At 39.9% G+C, this 19,399-nt stretch overlaps 1 protein-coding gene across 3 annotated transcripts in view; it reads left to right on the top strand.

Annotated features, from left to right (window-relative positions):
- The window catches only part of GAS2 (growth arrest specific 2), a 135,209-nt gene that overhangs the window by 18,231 nt on the left and 97,579 nt on the right, over positions 1-19,399 (top strand). For all 3 annotated transcript variants that reach the window (XM_054024623.1, XM_054024624.1, XM_054024625.1), the window contains exon 3: positions 11,041-11,165. In XM_054024623.1, the coding sequence (XP_053880598.1) occupies positions 11,041-11,165 (125 nt within the window). The remainder of the gene's footprint in view (positions 1-11,040; positions 11,166-19,399) is intronic.

Raw genomic sequence — 19,399 nt, 5'->3', positions numbered from 1 at the left:
CTGGTCCACACTAGCCCACCACTTCCAACTAAGATATGCAACTTCAGCTACGTTATTCACGTAGCTGAAGTCGAACTATCTTAGTTCGAACTTACCGTGGGTCCACACGTGGCAGGCAGGCTCCCCTGTCGACTCCGTGTACTCCTCTCGCGGAGCAGGAGTACCGGCGTTGACGGCAAGCACTTCCAAGATCGATCTGGGATCGATTTATCGCGTCTAGACAAGATGTGATAAATCGATCCCAGAAGATCGATTGCTTACCGCCGGACCCGGAGGTAAGTATAGACGTACCCTTTGACTCCCTATCCCCCATTAACTCTGAAGAGTTAAAACAATGTCCCTTTGATTTGATTCAGCATGAAGAATAACATGAATAACTTAGCTAGGCAGCAGTACTGCAGAAAAGGATCTGGGGTTATACATTGAATGAGTCAATAATGCATTGCAGTTTCAAAAAAAGGCAAATGTCATTCTGGGATGCATTAACAGGAGAGTCTTGTATAAGGCACTGGATGTAATTGTTTTACACTGGTGAGCCTCAGCTGGAGTACTGTGTCCAGTTTTTGGCACCACATTTCAAGAAAGATGTGGACAAACAGGAGATAGTTTTGGGTCTCTCCTCTGCACTAAGAGATTTAGAAAACATGACCTATGAAGAAAGATTGAAAGAATGGGGCATGTTAAGTCTAGAGAAAGGAAGGCTGAGGGGCAACATCAGTCTTCAAATTATGATAAGGGCTGTTGTGATGAGGACCGTAATCAATTGCTCTCCATGTCCATCGAGTGTAGGTCAAGCAGTAATGGGCTTAATTTACAGCAAGGAGATTTAGCTTAGATATTAGGAAAAACTTTCTAACTATAAGGGCAGTTCAGCACTGGAACAGATTACATAGGCAGGCTCCATCATTGGAGATTTTTTAAGAACAGGCTTAGATACAGAGATGGTCTAGTTATACTTAGCCCTGCCCCAGCGTGGGGGATGAACTAGATGATCTCTTTCAATCCTACATTTTTTTTTTTTTAATTTTAAAATTATCTTCAAGGAGATCCTGGTAGTTTAAGCACACATTCTGCTGATTATCTGTGATGCTATCTCAGTGGAGTGCACTTCTCAGAATTGCTCAAAGGACTATTTCTGACAACTGCAGAGTCTGTATACATGTGGCTGCATTCCATTACACGTGCATACATAGAAGAAAGAAAAGGAAGTGCCACATTCCTAAAATCAATAATTCAGGTAGTTTAAACAATCACTCTCTCTGAGTTCTCAGATTGCCTCATATTGGGGAAGGTGTCACAATCAGACTTTTGCTTGAGTAGGGACTATAATATTTGTACCTTTTATTTGGAAAATATTTTTAGCTCTGACATGGATGTGTACTCTCAGCTCTTTGTGTTTGTTTATTTGTTTATTTTTTATTTAGTGGCTTTTAAATTTACTCCCATATATTGTTTTCTCTTAATAGATTCCACTCCTCGCTTCCCTTCTTTATAATTATCATTCTGTACACTACAATAAGGGCAAGATTTTTCCAGTGCTCAGAATCATGCTTAGGACCTTGTTTTCAAAAGAGCTTGTGTTTAGGTATCTAAATAAAAGCCTGGTTTTCAGAAATAGTCAGCACCCAATAATTCCCATTGTGAAATTACGGGGCAGATTTTCAAAAGGGATCAGCACCCAGCATGGTTGTTCCAGTGGGAGCTGAGTGCTTTTGAAATGGGACTGCCATGTGCTTTAAGTTAAGCATGCACTTAAGTTCTTTGCTGAAGAAGGTTGTGGTCCCAGATCCTCAAAAATATTTAGGTTCCATAATTAGGATGACCAGATGTCCCGATTTTATAGGGACAGTCCTGATTTTTGGGTCTTTTTCTTATATAGGCTCCTATTACCCCCCCACCCCCGTCCCGATTTTTCACACTTGCTGTCTAGTCACCCTATGCCTAACTCCCATTGAAGTAAACGGCTCCTAAATGTCTTTGAAGATCTGGGCCATGGCCTCTGTACAACCACTGCCTTCTATACTGGATAGCTGGAAAAGATGGTGTATTGGGAATGTGCAGAGTCCGTGTGTCAAGTCCCAAACAGGGCTATTTCACTTTACTCCCAAACTGGCTATAAGCTAGCCTATGTTCCAGCAGTTACTTAGGGTTGGTCTCCACTACCAGGGAGATTGACCCTGATACAATCGATGCAACAGGGATTGAATTAGCTGGTCTAGTGAAGATCTGCTAAATCAATAGCAGAGCACTCTCCAGTCGACCCTGCTACTCCAGCTCTCCGAGAAGTGTAAGGGAGGTCGACCGGAGAGTGTCTCCTGTCGACCCAGTGCTGTGAAGACACTGCACTAAGTTGACCTAAGCTATGTCGACTCCAGCTATGTTATTCACGTAGCTGGAGTAGCGTAACTTAGATCAACTTACTCTGTAGTGAAAACAAGTCCTTAATCTCTTTTAAAGTGTAATGTCCATTGCCTTGTTAGTCCTGATAGGAACTTCAGTACCTTCTGATTCTCACTTCTTTTCAGGGTTGGTTGAACCAGGCTGCCAAATATGAAGCCACATAAACCACAGATCAAATTTAATGGGCTAGGGCAGGGGTCGGCAACGTTCGGCACGCGGCTTACCAGGATAAGCACCCTAGCGGGCCCGGCCAGTTTATTTACCTGCTGACGCGACAGGTTCGGCCGATCGTGGCCCCCACTCACCGTGGTTCGCCGTCCTGGTCCAATGGGGGCGGCGGGAAGCCGCGGCCAGCACATCCCTCGTCCCGCGCCATTTCCCGCCGCCCCCATCGGGATGGCGAACTGCGGCGAGTGGGGGCCGCGATCGGCCGAACCTGCCGCGTCAGCAGGTAAATAAACTGGCCCGGCCCGCTAGGGTGCTTACCCTGGCGAGCCGCTTGCCGAACGTTGCCGACCCCTGCCCTAGCCCATTAAATTTGATCTGTGGTTTTATGTGGCTTTGCAGAGACTCTTGAACAGTTGGCTTTGGCCCTGTCGCCCCAATTCTGAGTTTAATAACAATGAGCCCTACTGGATAAGGTGGCAGCCCTTCTGAGCCCTGTCCAGTTTAGAGGTCACTGAAGTACTAGATTTAAGAGTATGGTTCAATTAGCTCTGTGGAGTAGGTGTTTTGAGTTTTTTAGCTCGATAGTTTGTTGTAATGCTTTATGAAGCACTCAGGAGCCAGGTTTGTCAGGGGAGGAAGCTCAGCATATATTTTCTACTTCACAAGCACTGAGCTTAGTTCTCCTTGAACTTCTCGAAACTTCTGTTTCACACTGGGCATGTTCACATGCTTAACATGGGATTAGCATAATCATGCCATACTATTATTACATAATCTCATTAGCATACAGCTCTCATACAGAAACATTACATTCCTTTTCCTTACTTCCTCCCTTAATCCCCTTTTATGGATATATAACTTTTAAATAGATTTTTGCCCTCAATTATTTGTTGAGTCAGTTACATCTGATCACAACCTTGTGTGTCTTTTGTTGGTTTTCTCAAAGCACAGCTACGAGTAGAGCTGGTTTAAAAGATTTCAAAATTTGTAAAGTTGATGAAAATTTTAATATTTCAAATTTTGATTGAAAAATGTTTTGATTAGGCCTAGTTGGTAACATTACTTTCATTTTAGGCATCTTATACTTTCACTTTAGCCAGGTGCTACTTGAACTTGTCATCCTTCATGATGTTTGTGTCTAAAAGGGACCTGATTTTCAGTAGTGCTGAGCACCTGCAGCTCCTGTCAGTTGGAGATGTAGGTATTCCACATATCTGAAAATCAAGCCATTGGTGGTTTTGGTGCCTCTAATGATTCTTCTGGCCCTGACACAGAAGGATTCTCATTCTGTTGCATGTTCCTTGAGTTTTCACCTCTTTTCCTTCTGACCCAACATGCCTTTGGGATGTCTTAGGTATTTCATTTCAAGTAGACATTGATTATTTCTCTGCTGTTGACTTTTCACAATATAAGATCTCTTGTCTCTTGTGGGAGCCAAAACTCGCTGGCTTCCAGCTTTTATCATCTGTTCTAAAGTGAGTTAATCACCTTCTTGTCAACCTGAACAATGGTTCTGTATGCCTGTTGTAAAATTGTTGTCTTTTTTGCTTTGATTCCTGTTTTGTTTTTAAGTCTGGTATCCGCTTCAGTGTGAGCAAAAGAGGTCTTGTGGGAAGTAAAATCCTTGTTCATCTGTAAAAAAGAACAGGAATACTTGTGGCACCTTAGAGACTAACACATTTATTTGAGCATAAGCTTTCGTGGGCTACAGCCCATTTCATTGGATGCATAGAATGGACCACACAGAGAGAAGATATTTATACATACAGAGAACATGAAAAGGTGGAAGTAGCCATACCAACTGTAAGAGGCCAATCAATTGAGATGAGCTATCATCAGCAGGAGAAAAAAAACTTTTGAAGTGATAATCGAGATGACCCATAGAAGGTGTGAGGATAACTTAACATGGGGAAATAGATTCAATTAGTGTAATGACCCACCATTCCCATCTGTGTACACCTGTGTGCATGAGTACTGGGGAAACCCATCCTTCTGTTGGTGTATTTCATAGGTTCAACAGGTCTATATATGGGTCACTATTGTCACGTATAGATGTCTTCAAGAGATTTTTCACTGTCTAAATGGTTCTCTTAGTAATCCCATGACTTCATTGCACAAATGGGTCTTAGGGAATTCTTAGAAGTCTGCACATGAAAACTGGGATCTCTTGACAGTAAGTTCAACTCATAGTGTTATATGGTTGACATACTGCAAAGGGTAATTGCCATCTTGTGTTTCTTGTGTTTGCTAGTGATTTTAAAGTAATAATCAATTTAAAATAGAGAAACCTCTTTGCATATTAAAATAAGTCTTCCCTTACACTTTGCATTAATACATCTGGAATTTCATGACCCTTCATCAGTTCTTTGTCTTGTGTCTTTTGAAATGGTTCTATGTAGCAAAATGTATTAGCGTGTCTGTTATCTGAGAACTATTCATGGAAAGGACAATGTATCTCTTGCCTTTTGATAACGTTTTTCAACACACAGATGACAGCTATGAATGTTAGTGAGTGTTTCCTGCCCCATCCAATGTAGACAGAACAACCAGGCCCTTTCTATTTAGCAAAATGTTGTCTTCATTAATTCATCCATAAATAGTCAATATAGTCTTAGGGTACATCTATACTGCAATGTAATCCCAGGGTTAGTAGAATTTGAGTTAGCAGACCTTGGGTTTGTTAACCTAGGGCTTGAGCATCTACACTGATTTGTAACCCTAGGTTAGGAATTACCTATTAGGTTCACTCCCTCTGGGGCACCTGGCATTGGCCACTGCTGGTAGACAGGATACTGGGCTGGATGGACCTTTGGTCTGACCCAGTATGGCCATTCTTATGTTCTTAATTGTTGAACCCTGGGCTCCAGCATCTACACTGCATTATATGGTCCTAACTCTGACCACATATATCCCAGACTTCCTAGCACTCTCCCAAAACGTGGCCACGTTAGCCCTTCGTTCGTAGTGCAGTCTGACAAAACTTGACTGCCCACCAAAGTTAACTGTCCAGAGGACAACGAAAGTCAGCCCATGGAACTGTGGAATACTTTTGATGGCTTCCCAGAGCATGAGTTCAGTGGGGCTGCATTTACAATGCAAAGCAATAGTACTTAAACTCTGGGTCCCAGCTTGACTCAAGCTCAGACCCTCCATCCTTGTGGGGTCCTGGGACCCTGGGTCTTAGCCCTGGCTTAACACTATTTGTGTGTATATAGAAGGGGGGTTAGGCTTGAGCTTGAGTTTGAACCCTGGGTTTAGGTTGCAATGTAGACATACTCTCGTTACAAATGCTCTTTCTGAAGGTCAGCCTTGGAAAACCAGGTTTATGGACCACTGGGTGTGTTTCAGTAAGAAATTCTGATAGTTTTGAAGATACCTCACTTGAATTTTATAATCATTACACTCAGGTGGTGTTAATCTGATGATTACCCAGCTAAGCATATTAATGTGATTTATATTCCACATGGAGATTGATCCTCCTCTCCTACACTAATTTTGCATCAGCTCACTTGGATGGAGTTACTCCTGATTTACCCAGGTGTGAATGAGTGGACAACCAAAAAAAACTTTACAGCTTCAGCATTATATATTAGATTGTAGGTGATGATGAAGACAGGGCTAGGGCTTTGGCAGCAGTACTGGCTACTTTCTGCTGCTCTGGTCCTATTGAGGCAGTTGGAGATTTCACATGTGTATCTACACCACCTGCTCTCAGCTCCCTGATGTTGGGGGCATGTTGGGGTAGAATAGGTGTGAAAAGGTGCAGGCCAAAATGCTTGCACTTCAGTGGTCTCTAATTACTAGAGAAGTTCTTGCTGGTGTGCCTTAGAGGAGCCCTTACTTTGTTCCTGGTTATGCTGGGAGAAGAAATGGTCTCCAGCTGGCCCCAGAATTAGTTCCAGTGCAAAACACAGCTCAGCCAGACCGGACAATCTGGTCCAAATGTCTCAATTTACAAACCTTTAGTTTGACATTATATTTATTTGTGTTTTTAAATGTTAATGATTGATAATCTTATTGTAAGTACATAGGCTGGAGTGACGTTTCAAAACCTACTATAGCAGCCAGAGCCCCTTGGCTCCCATGCTTTGACTGCTAAAGATTCTCAAAACTGAATTGCAAAACCCAATCCAGCATCAGCAGGATCTGGGGCCTGATCTATATAACCCTTATTTATGTAAGCAGCTATCCTAATTCATGCAAATAGTCCCAATGATTGCTATATTGAAGAAGACTTTATTTTCCTGTTTGCATACTTCTAGCATTAGTTTTTATTATAGATTATGTTGTTACCATCCTATATGCACATTGCAACTGCTTTCTTGTAATTATAGCTCATTTAAAGATCTTTTTTAATGGATTTTAATTTTTCTTCCATCCAAATATATGAAGCCATTTTTTGTCCCCTAGCTATGAACATAACTCTCATTTGAATCAATACATTTCATCTGTTAAATATGTCATGGTGTCTCTTTTAGCAAAGAAATGCCACCTTTTGGGGCCATAAAATACAGTGAATTGAAAGCTAACACCTAATATATTTTTCATTAAATACAGATGTTCAATGCAAAACTCATTCTTTCAGCATTCATAAAAGGCAGCAGAACTAAAATATTCCAGCTTAATATATAAAAATGTAATAATCAAACTGCTAATGTAATTGTATTGTTAAATGGCAAGAGAAGATAGAAAGCATTTTTTCTGCATCTGTTTAAAAAGGAATATATATATTTTAAGCTTATTGCTTTAATCAGATTTATAAAAGCAGCCAAGAGAATAGCCAAATCCATAAATCATAGGACATCATGGGCATTTAAAATGAGGGTTATTTTACCTATATAGAAAATCCTAAAGAGTTTGCATTTAAAACAATAAAACTTCAGTTATGGTTAAAGAAACTAATGTATATATCTTACAATAGAGTTCTATATTCACATATAATACTGCCTTTTAAAATAAAACAGCTTCTAATATGTCCGTTCTTTAAATTAGCTTTCTGATAGTTTCGGCACCTTCGACCGAAGGGACAAAATGGAAAATATTTTTCATTATTAACAGTAGAAAATGTAGGCCAAACATGGTGGTGAAGGTATTAAGGCGCTGGGATGCTGACTTTTTTGTGTCTGGGGGCTATTAATTTAATTCCTGGCTCCAGAAGAACTGCATGCACCACTAAAATAATGTCAGTTATGCACAGACTTCTATTGTGATGCAGTGCTGCTACTGCTCTTCTGCCACCTGCAGAAGTCATTATATACACTAGAGGCTACAATATGAAATCTACAGTGGAGAGAATCAAGGCTAAAAAATGAATGGAAAAAAAGGTTTTACGTCAAACAGATGTTCTTGAAAGAATAAATGTATCAGAAATAACAAGTTTAACTTGAACCAGAAAAGTGAGTCTATTGCTGCATCTGAGAATCACATGCTTTACAGATCTTATTTTATTCCTCTCTGGTTTTAGCCTACAAAAAGAAGAACACTGGGGACTGTTTTCCTTCAAGGTGTTACATTATTGTCAAAGTACCTAAAACCTTTCCAACAATTTCAAAGCCATGGTCAGATAAATCCTACTGTAGTATCCTTTTGATTTTTGTGCTTTTGTAAATTAAAATTTGATTAAAATTGGTCTGGTTTGTATATTTTTGGACAAAAAATACAAAATGAAATATTTCAAAAAATTATTTTGTTTTAAAGGGATAGAAAAAAGAGGGATTTATTTAAAAAGAAAGGGAATGTGGTTCAAAACAAAACAATCCAACCTCTCTTTTCTTTCCTCTCTCCTTTTTTTTTTTTTTAATGGAAGTGTGAGACAGTTTTTAAAAATGATTATAATCATAATAATTATTATTGTATGTACTGCATTGTATTATTGTATGCAATCAGAGATTTAGGGACAACTAGTGGAGGGGCTAATAGCCTTTGGTGGATCTATCCTCCATGAATTTATCTAATTCTTTTTTGAACCCAGTTATACTTTTGGCCTTCACACCATCCCTGGCAACGAGTTCCAAAGGTTGACTGTGCATTGTGTGAAGTACTTCCTTATATTTTAAACCTGCTGCCTATTAATTTCATTAGGTGACCTGGTTCTTGTGTTATGTGAAGAGGCAAATAACCCTTCCTTATTCATTTTCTCCACATCATTCATAAATTTAGAGACCAGTATCGTATCTCCCCTTACTCATCTCTTTTCTCAGCTGAAGAGTCCGTCTTTTTAATCTCTTCTCAGATGTAAGTTGTTCCAGACTCTTAATCATTTTTGTTGCCCTTCTCTGTACTTTTTCTAATTCTAATATATCTTTTTTGAGTTGGGGAGATGAGAACTGCACTCAGTACTCAAGGTGTGGGCATACCATGGAATTATATAGTGACATGATATTTCTTGTCTTATTATGATTTCTAATGTTCTGTTAGCTTTTTCAACTGTCATTGAACATTGAGCAGCTGTTTTCAGAGAACTATCCACAATGACTCCAAGATCTCTTTCTTTAATGGTAACAGGTAATTGAGACCCCATCATTTTGTATGTACGGTTGGGATTATGTTTTCCCATGTGCATTACTTTGCATTTATTGACACTGAATTTCATCTGCCATTTTCTTGCCCAGTCACTCAGGTTTGTGAGATCCCTTCATAACTCTTCGCAGTCAGACATGGATTTAACTGTCTCAAGTAATTTAGTATTGTTTGAAAACTATGCCACCTCACTGTTTACCCCTTTTTCCAGATAATTTATGAATATGTTGAACAGCCCAGGTCTCAGTACATTTCCTTGGGGGACTACGCTATTTACCTCTCTCCACGGTGAAAACTGACCATTTATCCCTGCCCTTTGTTTTCTAGCTATTAACCAGTTACTGATCGAAGAGAGGTCCTTCCCTCTTATTCTATTACTGCCTACTTTGCTCAAAAGCCATTGGTGTGGGATCTTGTCAAAAGGCTTTTTGAAAGCCCACGTACACTATATCCATTGGATCGCACTTGTCCACATATTTGTTGAACCCCCCCAGGAATTCTAATATGTTGGTGAGGCATGATTTCCCTGTACAAAAGCCATGTTGATCTTCTCCAATATTGTGCTCACCTGTGTCTGATATTTGATTTTTTTTAAATTATAGTTTCAATTAATTTGCCTGATACTGAAGTTCAGTTGCTTCATTTCCTCCTCTATAGCAAAGCTTGGCAGAATTAAATTTTTATATTTTATATAATTTTGATTGGTAATATTGATTATTTTAAGTCATTTTACTGTTTTTATCTATTTTTAGTTTTCACACTTGCAGGAAATTATGGGGGGGGGTATTAGAAAATAAATTATTTTAATGACAGTGGGCATTGAGATTCAAAAGTTTTATAACAGTTAAAACAAAATTGTCAACTACACATGTCAAATTAAGTATTCTTAAATCAAATTCTTAAGTTTTCAAGCAGCATTTTCTTTCTTTGCCTATCTGTAAATTTCAGTTACTATCAATGGAAATATTTTTATCATTTTGTCCATGTATAGTGAAATCCATGTTTACTGACACTTACTGATAAAAGTCTAATCCTTCCAATCTTATCTATAGGTTTGGCACCCTGGTTGGATTACATCTGCTATGATGCACCAGGATGTCCTGTCTTGGAGAGTGGAAGCAGTATATCATGTGAGATATAATCCACTAGGGAGCCCAGCCTGTAGAGATCAATGGGGAAATGAGGCAACTGAACTTCAGTCCTCCTGAAGCAATGTGACAGCATTACCAAAATCAAAATATTTTTGTTTATGAGCATTTAATTTTTAGACCAAATAAATTGGTAATTTTTCATGGAAAGTAGACACTCATTTAATGACAACATTCATTTTGTCAAACTCCACTTTCCTTCAAAAAACAATTTTGACAGAAAATTGTCAGCACCTTCCAGGATCAAATCCTAAATTAACAATGAAATAGAAATTAACCTCTCATCTCTAAAGCTGGGGACTATTGGGAGTGAGGGTGAAGCTTGCAGTGTACTTGTTCTGAGGATAAATTTAAGACATTATGCTGCAGGGCTGTCAATCTGGCACCTTTTTAATGTCACTAAAATAAAAAAAGTGGTCCTGTATAGTCAGAAATGGTAAAATAAGATTAACAGAATCTGGCATATTAGTTGGACTCATTCTACAAAAATGTGTTGTTTGACAAGATGAATGTTTAAAAATATACCATCCCAAAGAAAACATCAAATTATCCAACCAAAAAATGTATCCAAAAAATTGAGTCTCAGTGCCAGGAAAATAGCAGCAAGACTAAACGATAAAAACTCAGTGTAATGTGAGTTATTCAGTTAGGGCTTGTTTCTAAGCCCATTGAAGTTAATGGAAAGACTCCCATTGACTTCAATGGGGTTTGGTTTATGGATTTTCCTTGCAAATCCATTATTTACATTTCTTGTGTTGACACAGGCATCCTTTTTTGCCATGTTAATTTTCTTATTCCCTTTCAGGTAGGGAGATAACGGCAGAAACTTTTATGGAGAAGTTGGATAATGGTTCCTTGCTGTGTCGACTAGCTGAGACCCTACAAGAGAAATTTAAAGAAAACAGTTTTGATGCAAACAAGCCTGGCAAAGTAAGTCTTGGATAACATGTCACATGTGCTATCAGCATTTAGGATCTGTAACTTCATGGATCTAATTGTATTTGAGAGTTTCAGAGGTTTTGTTTGTGGAGGCTCTACCCCTTGGAACCTGGGACCACTACTCCACATAGAAAAATGAGAAAAATAAAACTCTAGTAAAATCAGTGTACATTCCTCCAAATGCTGAGTGCTTTTTCTTATATGCCAATTCTTTCACAAAAATAAGCTATTTTAGTAATCGTGCTGGTATCCTTGACAATGTAATGCACATTCCATTAAAGGCTCTGTTGCAGCAGCACTTCAATGAACAGCCTGGAAGCCACAGAAGAGCAGCAAAGGTTGCTTTGAAATGTGTTCTTAAATGGACTGCCTCAAAGACCATTGGGGACAATGAAAGTCTTTCTGTTCGCTTCAGTAAACTTTTGATCAGCCCTAAAGTCTTGTTCTGCTCTTCAAAGTAACCTTGTAAAAATGACATAGTGGAATTTCATGTTCATTGTCTTTCAGTGAGTTCCCTATCAAATGAACTCAGTGTACAAATAACAAAAGATTTTTTTTTTAACCACCAGTCCTGAAAACAAAGCCTGAGCTCTGAGAGTCAAGCTTGGCTCTTTCCATCCTACACATCTTCACCTGTAATAATTTTGGTAACATTTGCCACACATTCAATTGGATCTGGGCTGCAGGAATGTCGGCAGTTGCTGTTACAGGCCGTTTGTGATCACTATAGCGCTTGCTCTGCCTGAAGCCAGGCAGCCATGTGGCATGTCTGTCTCTCCATGCTGAATCACAGTAGGGAAGAAGAGAAGAAGGCAGTCATAGGGCAGAGGTGAGGGGCCTAGTACTAGCACCAGAATCCCCAGCATCCTACCAGACAGTTACCTATCCCAACATCTGGCTTTCCCCCTATGAATCCAGCCAACTCCTCTGAGTCTCCAGATTACCTCTAAACAGGTTTTCCTAGCCCCTCCCCCTCCAAAAGTGGACACCTAGTCCTCTCTGAGAATCCCAGTTTTCCCTGATTCCTCCTCTTCAGCAATCCCAGACTCCCTCCAGCACCCTCCTAGCCCCAGACACCTTTGTTTGTTCAGCACCCATCCATCTCAGACACCATCTGGGGCTTACCTGCCATCTATCCTAGCAGCTCCTCAGAGTCACTCCCACCTACACTAGCCACAAGCTGCCAGATTTTCTGCAGTTCCTGTCCTTCACTTGCCACTGACTGAGACAGGATGTGTTGACCATAAGTTAAAGTTTATGGTCATATGCAGATGTTTGTGCATATGCAAAACTCACAAACACAAGACACATAAATTGGTGCAGTGATAAATGATGACAGGTCAGGTCTACAGAGCGATCTAGATCTCATCTCTTGAACAAACATGCATTACTACAGCTAAATGCAAAGCCATTTGTCTAGGAACCAAGAATGTAGGACTGTATTTTGGAAACCAATGACTCAGAAAAGTACTTAGGGATCATGATAGATAAGTTAAACATGAGTTTTCAGTGTGATGCAGCGGCTAAGAAAGCAAATGCTAGGGTTATGTATATATAACCAACAGAATATCGAGTAGGAGTAGGGAGGTGTTATTTCCTCTCTCTATAACATTGGTAAGACCATTACTGGAATATTATCACCAGTTCTGGTGTCAACACTTTGAAAAGGATGTTGACAAATAGGCAAGGGTTCAGAAAAGTGCAATAGGAATGATCTGAGATCTTGAAAATATGCTTTACAATGAGATGCTAAAGAATTTAACGAAGAGCAGGTTAAGAGTTCAGTCTATAAGTACGTATATAGGGAAAAGATTTCTGATAGTAGATAGCTCTTTAGTCTAACAAAGGCATAACAAGATGCAATGGCTGGAAGCTGAAGCTAGACAAATTCAGACTAGAAATAAGGTGCACCTATTTTATAGTGGAAGTAACTAACCTTTGGAACTACATACTTTAGGATATGGTAGATTTTCTATCACTTGAAGTCTTTAAATCAGGATTGGATTTCTTTGTAAAACTTATGCCCTTGCTCAACCAGAACTTATGGGCTTGATGAAGAAACCACTTGTTGAAATTCTATGGTCTGTGCTGTGCAAGAGATCACATTAAGATGATTGGAGTGGTCTGTTCTGGCCTTAAAATCTTCTAATCCAGATGCAGATTCGTTTATCATACAGTTTGCATAAAATGTCACACCTGGGGCTATGCAAAATTTGGCAGCGATGAGCTTTACTTAAGTTCTATCAATTATTAATCACTAGGGCGGATAAAAAAAATTTGCAAATTTGAATTTTTTGACAAAAAAGACACTTTGTGGAAATTTTTCCTATTCTGTGACCCCCTCTGTTTACCACAGTTTGTTTGTTTATCACATTAAAGAAGAAAGTTTAATGCAAGTTACGGTGGTCCACCTAAAATGTTGACGTAGAACTACCTTTATAGAGTTCTGATGTCTCTTGGTGAGCCAGAAAGTCAGACATTTGCACAGGTTGGCATAAACTTTCAGAAGGGATGGACTAGATGACCTCTTGAGGTCCATTCTAGCCCTACATTTCTATGATACTATCTTTACTTTCTCCTCCCCTTTCCTACTTTCTATATCAGGGGTCGGCAATGTTTGGCATGCGGCTCGCCAGGGTAAGCACCCTGGCAGGCTGGGCCAGTTTATTTACCTGCTGACGCGGCAGGTTCGGACGATCGTGGCCCCCACTGGCCGCGGTTCGCCCTCCCGGGCCAATGGGGGCGGCGAGAAGCGGCGCGGGCGAGAGATGTTATCACATAACTTTGTTATCTGCTGTTGCTTGGGGAGAGAGATGATGTTAGCAAAGATTAATAGGAAATGTGTCAAAATGTTGGGCTACGTCCTCAGATCTTGAGACATTCTGGGCTTACACTAACACCACATGAGAATCTGGCCCTAAAAGAGCCAAAATTAACTGAACTCACTCTTTGGAGTAAGTAAAGCAGCAGGTAAAGAATAGGACAATTAGAACTTTGGCAATCTGTTATACTGTAATTATTTAGATTTATAGGTAATTTTCTTTGTCAGACTGTTATAACAAATTGAAATAACATAGAAAAATCTCAGTCCAAAGCTATTTCTCAATGTATATTTCATATTTGGAATAATAAGAATTCAAAGAAATGACAGTGTAATGGCTGTATGTCATTACAAACTATTAGGGGTCTGTTTATCCTTTCATATTGTAATTCCCTAATGTAGCAGTCCTAGGCAGTAGACTCCACAACTGGAAAATGTGACTCTTGGTGCCAAGGAAATTTATATGAGAATCATAGTGTATGAAATTTAGCATAGTAAGAATTCTACAATACTCTCTGGAACCATTACTGTATACCATGTTAATAATATATGTTGTATTCTGGAGCCATTAGATTGTTACTCAATGCATAGGAATAAAGAAACATAACAGGCTTTCACCCAGCAACCCCCTTGAAGATGACATTTTTGGCAGCTAGGTCTATTAGACACTCCAGCTTCTATTAAAATAGAGAAAGCACTTAGATCCTTAAAAAAAAAAAAAAAGAAGAAGCTGACTGATATAAAAAGAATGACAGCTAGAATAACTGGCTTGGAGGCAGCAGCCAGACCAAAGCTGAGTGTGGGGGAGGCAGACAGTATAGGGTGAGACCAGGGGAGACAGATAATGGAAAAATCCCACAAGGTACTGCCATAATCCTAAAGACTAGAGAGAATTTAAACTACTTCCAAACGTGGAGCTCTCCCTTCTGTGTGAGCTGCTTCTCAAATGGTAATTCAGGCTCCATAAAATACTTTGGGTTTAATTCATTTTTACAAGTTTAAGGAAAAAGATACATCCTGTTATCTCAGATGTATATTGCTAATCCCTGTGCCCTTCTAAAAGCCTTTTAGTTGTCTGCCTTTGGTGTCGTGTCCAGTAACACATCTAGGAATGTATTAAAACTGGATAATGCACACACTGAATCACTGAAGGAAGTTATTGCTCATTTGTTCATTGGAATTGCATGGAGCCAGATTGCGATACCCTGATTGAGCCTGAGTAATGCTTTTACACCATAAGCAGTCCCATTCCTACTGCAAGGTAGTATCACAATATGGTTCTTTTAGTTATAGGAGTGTAAAAAAAAATCCAGGAGGATTTGGCAGCTTGGGAAGTACTGCTTTGATGGGATTGTTCCCCTCTCTTTTCCTCAACTGCATAGGAGCCCCACAAGAATTGGCCGTTGTGGGTGGGGGACTGCAAGAATTAGGAGGGAGTGAACCAATGGCTGTTTCTACAGCATTCTCTTCTCTCCAGACCTGGAGGACCCTGACAGCATTAATTAAATTGCTTTCCCCTCTGTGATGTAGAAGCATCCCTGTGGTATTAGGATACCTCCAGAAGAAGCAGTGGGCTGGAAATTCCCTGGCTGAACAAGAAGCTGGAAAAGGAAGTGAGGAGCCAGAAGCCAGCATAAAAGCATAGGCTCTGCATGGGTCTTGAGGGATCCCTGGTTTCTGGGGGTGAATTCTCTGATACTTCCGCAGGCAAGCACAGCAAAATCCTGTCTCCCTGTGGGACAAATTTGAAAGAAATTCTCTGAGGTCAAATACAGTTTCATGCCCCTTATGCATATGAGGTCAAATTTTCAAAAATGTATAAGTTATTTAGGAGCCTAATTCCTTAACCCCATAGATTTAGGCTGATTATTATTATTATGATTATTCAGGGCCAGATTTTCCAAGGTATTTAGTCACATAAAGATGCAGAAAGGCAACAACTGGGATTTTTGAAAGCACCTCTTTTGAATTAGGTACTTATGTGTTCCTTAAAATCCTTAGTGCCTTTGTGTGTCTTTATGCATCTTTGAAAATCTGGCCCGTAGGGGCTTTTAAAAATTCTGTTCATGGTCTATATTGATTAGAGGTCTGATCCTACACTGCTGAATCAGTCAAAACTCCTCCTGGCAGTAATGGGAACTTTGTCTGCACATGGACTGCTGGAGACCCTGGAGCGCAGTCAGTGTAGAATGCATTTTGCAAGAGGGGCTGTATTTTTCTTTCAGAAGCATAATGTGTGCTGTTTGCAATGTCAAATGAGTCATAATCCTGCAGGTTTAGTAAACTGGCAGATACAGAGATAGTGATATTAATAAATGCCAGAGACTTGTACAGTAGTAAATGTCTGAAACTACCCATGTTGCAGTTAATGATTTGCTGTCCAGAAACTTCTTATTACAACAAGTGCAATTCCATAAAAGTGATTCATATTGCAGGATGCCATTTTGTAATTTTCTCCCACTGGCTTAGATTTCATCTCCTAACTCTCCAGGCAATATTTTACTTTTCCTGACAGATAGTTAATTTGAGAATTTCACAGCTGTACAAACAAATTTAAAGCATCAAGGCATGTGTGGTATGCACTGAGCACACATTTGCCAGGAATGATTTAAGTAACTTGTAAGATTTTAAAGTAAGCTCAAATAAAATGTGTTAATAGTTATCAGTATTTTAATATACAGGACATAATATTCTGCCCACAGTACTTAAAGCTGGATGTATATTTATGCTGTATTATGATTGAATTCCATTAAGGTCATAATGATTGTATAGCAAATAAAAGCAAATAAAACATTCAGTAGACATATTTTTCAGTCTCCAGAGGTTCATACAGACTCATTCTTGTTTTTTTTAATGATCTCTCTGAAAGTGTGTCTTAGCTTAGCTTGACTTCAAATATTTTTTTATTTAGATATAAGCCTGAATCCTGGGTCTGAATCCAAATCTTCCCTCTTCCTTTCCCACCCCCTGGGAGAGTCTGCACCTTGGGCTTTGATTTGGGCCAGTAATAGAGGTAGGCCTGAGCTTCATAGTGGATCTAGATGCAAAAATCCTAAAGTCCATGCAGTGAGGGGATTGGAGACAGCTTTCCAGTGTGTCTTCTTTGTCTAATGTGAGACAAGTTAAAATGACTGTGTAGGATTAGACTACATATGCAGTGAAATTCAGCCACTGTATTAATAGAAGAACAAATTTAGTGTTTGGATGCAGACATATGCAGCCCACATTGAGATTGTGTTCAGAATTTGTTCCATAGATAGTGAATACGTTTGCAATCATTGTTCAGAGTCTGTATTTTCAGGATGAGTCTTTTCTTTGGTCCACACTGTCCATCCTTTAATCACATTGAAGGTTTCTATAGTACTTTTTGCTCTTGTTCCAAGTCCAAAGCTTGCATTTGTGGCAGTGGAAAATATGTACAATGAATCAGATCCTCAACAGATGTAAATTGATGTAGCCATATTGATTTCAGTGGAGCTATGCTGATTTTCATCAGCTGAGGACCTGGCCCAGTGACTCCAGAGCATCCATGTTGAGCTTTACAGTGAAGATGAGAGGTGTACATTGAGACTTTGAGAAGAGTATTTTGCCCTAAATAAACTCTCTCGGGAGGATATATTTCATGTTAAAGAGTGCCTCTTTGACAGCTCAGAGAAGCTAAGCTAAGCAGTTGTCACTTGTAGAGCTCATATAGTGGTGAAAACTTATACAATTCAAAATCTCTGTACTCCTTTTTAAAAATATGTATTAAAGGGCACTGTGTGTCTGGATGCAAATAGGGAAGGATGTTCTTATGGCTAAAGCACATGATTGGAAGGCTGGAGACCCAAGTTAATTTCAAGCTCTGCTGTCGACTTGCTATTTGATCTTGGGCAAAACACTTAACACCTCTATGCTTTTTCTTTCCATATATGAATTAGGAATAAAATGTCTCCTGGGTGATTGTTTTAAGGTTTAATTCATTAATGTTGTAAAGTGCTCTGAGATTCTTAAGTTGTAGGTACTGTATGTTATTGTATGGGTCCCGGGCCCCAGTGGTTCAGGGCCTCATTAAGTTGTTTCCTTTGGGAGGAGAAATTCATTACATGAGATGAATCAGATCTTTTTTTTGGCAATCCTGTTTATTTAAAAAATGTACACAATGCCTGTTTCCCTGAACAAAGGAGAGACATACAACAGAAGGTACTTTCCATCCAAGCCTCCCTTTCCAGCTGGTCCTGCGCCCCAAGAAGTTCTGCCACTGTCCCCTCCTAGGGCCATGCTCACAACACTTCTCTCATTGTCTGCTGATTTTATTTTGCCTTCTGGCTACTTTCTGCCCATTGCATGCATGCATGCAGTGTAGTTGTAGCCATGTTGGTCCGAGGATAATAGTGAGAGAAGGCGGGTGCGGGAATATTTTCTATTGGACCAACTTCTGGTGGTGAGAGAGACAAGCTTTCAAGCTTCAGAGAGCTGTGACCTGAGGAAGAGCTCTGTGTAACCTCGGAATTTTGTCTCTCTCTCCAACAGAAGTTGGTCCAGTAAAAGATATTACCACGCCCACCTTGTCTCTCTGATACACACATATACACACAGCTATAATCAATCAGTGCCACAGTTCCATCCTTTGCAATCAGTCCACAGGGAAATCTTTCAGTCCACATGGCTTAGCTGCTGATTTGGCCTTTCATGTGGCCTCATACCTCAAGTGGTGGCTTGCATTGTCTCTAGCTATCTTGCCCTATAACTTCTTCTGTTTAGCTGGAATGAAGGGTGGCTAGCACACCCATCAGCTTTAGAAGGTCTGTCTGTGATTGACTGTAGATGCGGGGGGGATACTATGGCATTCTGGGGTGCAGTCCAGACCAGTGAGGGGCTGTGTCACCACCTGCTCTGCAAGCTGGGGTGTCTCACAATGCTTTGCCGCTGTGGCTCTTAACTTGGGTTCCTCACACAAAGTCAAACACCATGCAGGCCACACCCAGAGTATCTGTGTATAACCACAGCTCTAGTCCAGCAGCTCTGACCCCAGATGCTTGTTAACAAACACCAGCCACACTCTGGCTTCCAACAGCCTTAGTTACTACATGCAGGGTAACCCCAACATACTGCCAGTCCCAGATTTTCCCCCAAAAACATATGTTCTGAAGTGTCCAGCCCTCTCCTGGACAGTCCAGATATACTATGTCTGTCGCCCCTCTAAAGGGATAAAGATTCAACAGTTTGGCACTTTAAATGGAGTTACCCACACAGTTCTCAACACTGGATTAGTTTTGATTAAAGAATAAAACAAGTTTATTCACTTACAAAGAAAGAGATTTTAAGTGAGCACAAGAAAAGATGCATTAAAGTCATAAACGGTTACAAGAAAAATGAAGATAAAATGCTTTCTAAACTTCATGAACTAGATTTGTCTCAAGGT

The sequence above is a fragment of the Malaclemys terrapin genome, chromosome 4, assembly GCF_027887155.1.
Source record: "Malaclemys terrapin pileata isolate rMalTer1 chromosome 4, rMalTer1.hap1, whole genome shotgun sequence".
In the NCBI taxonomy this organism is placed as follows: Eukaryota; Metazoa; Chordata; order Testudines; family Emydidae; genus Malaclemys; species Malaclemys terrapin.
The sequence above is the reverse complement of the archived record's forward strand: the minus strand, read 5'-3'. Positions and strand labels throughout refer to the sequence as shown.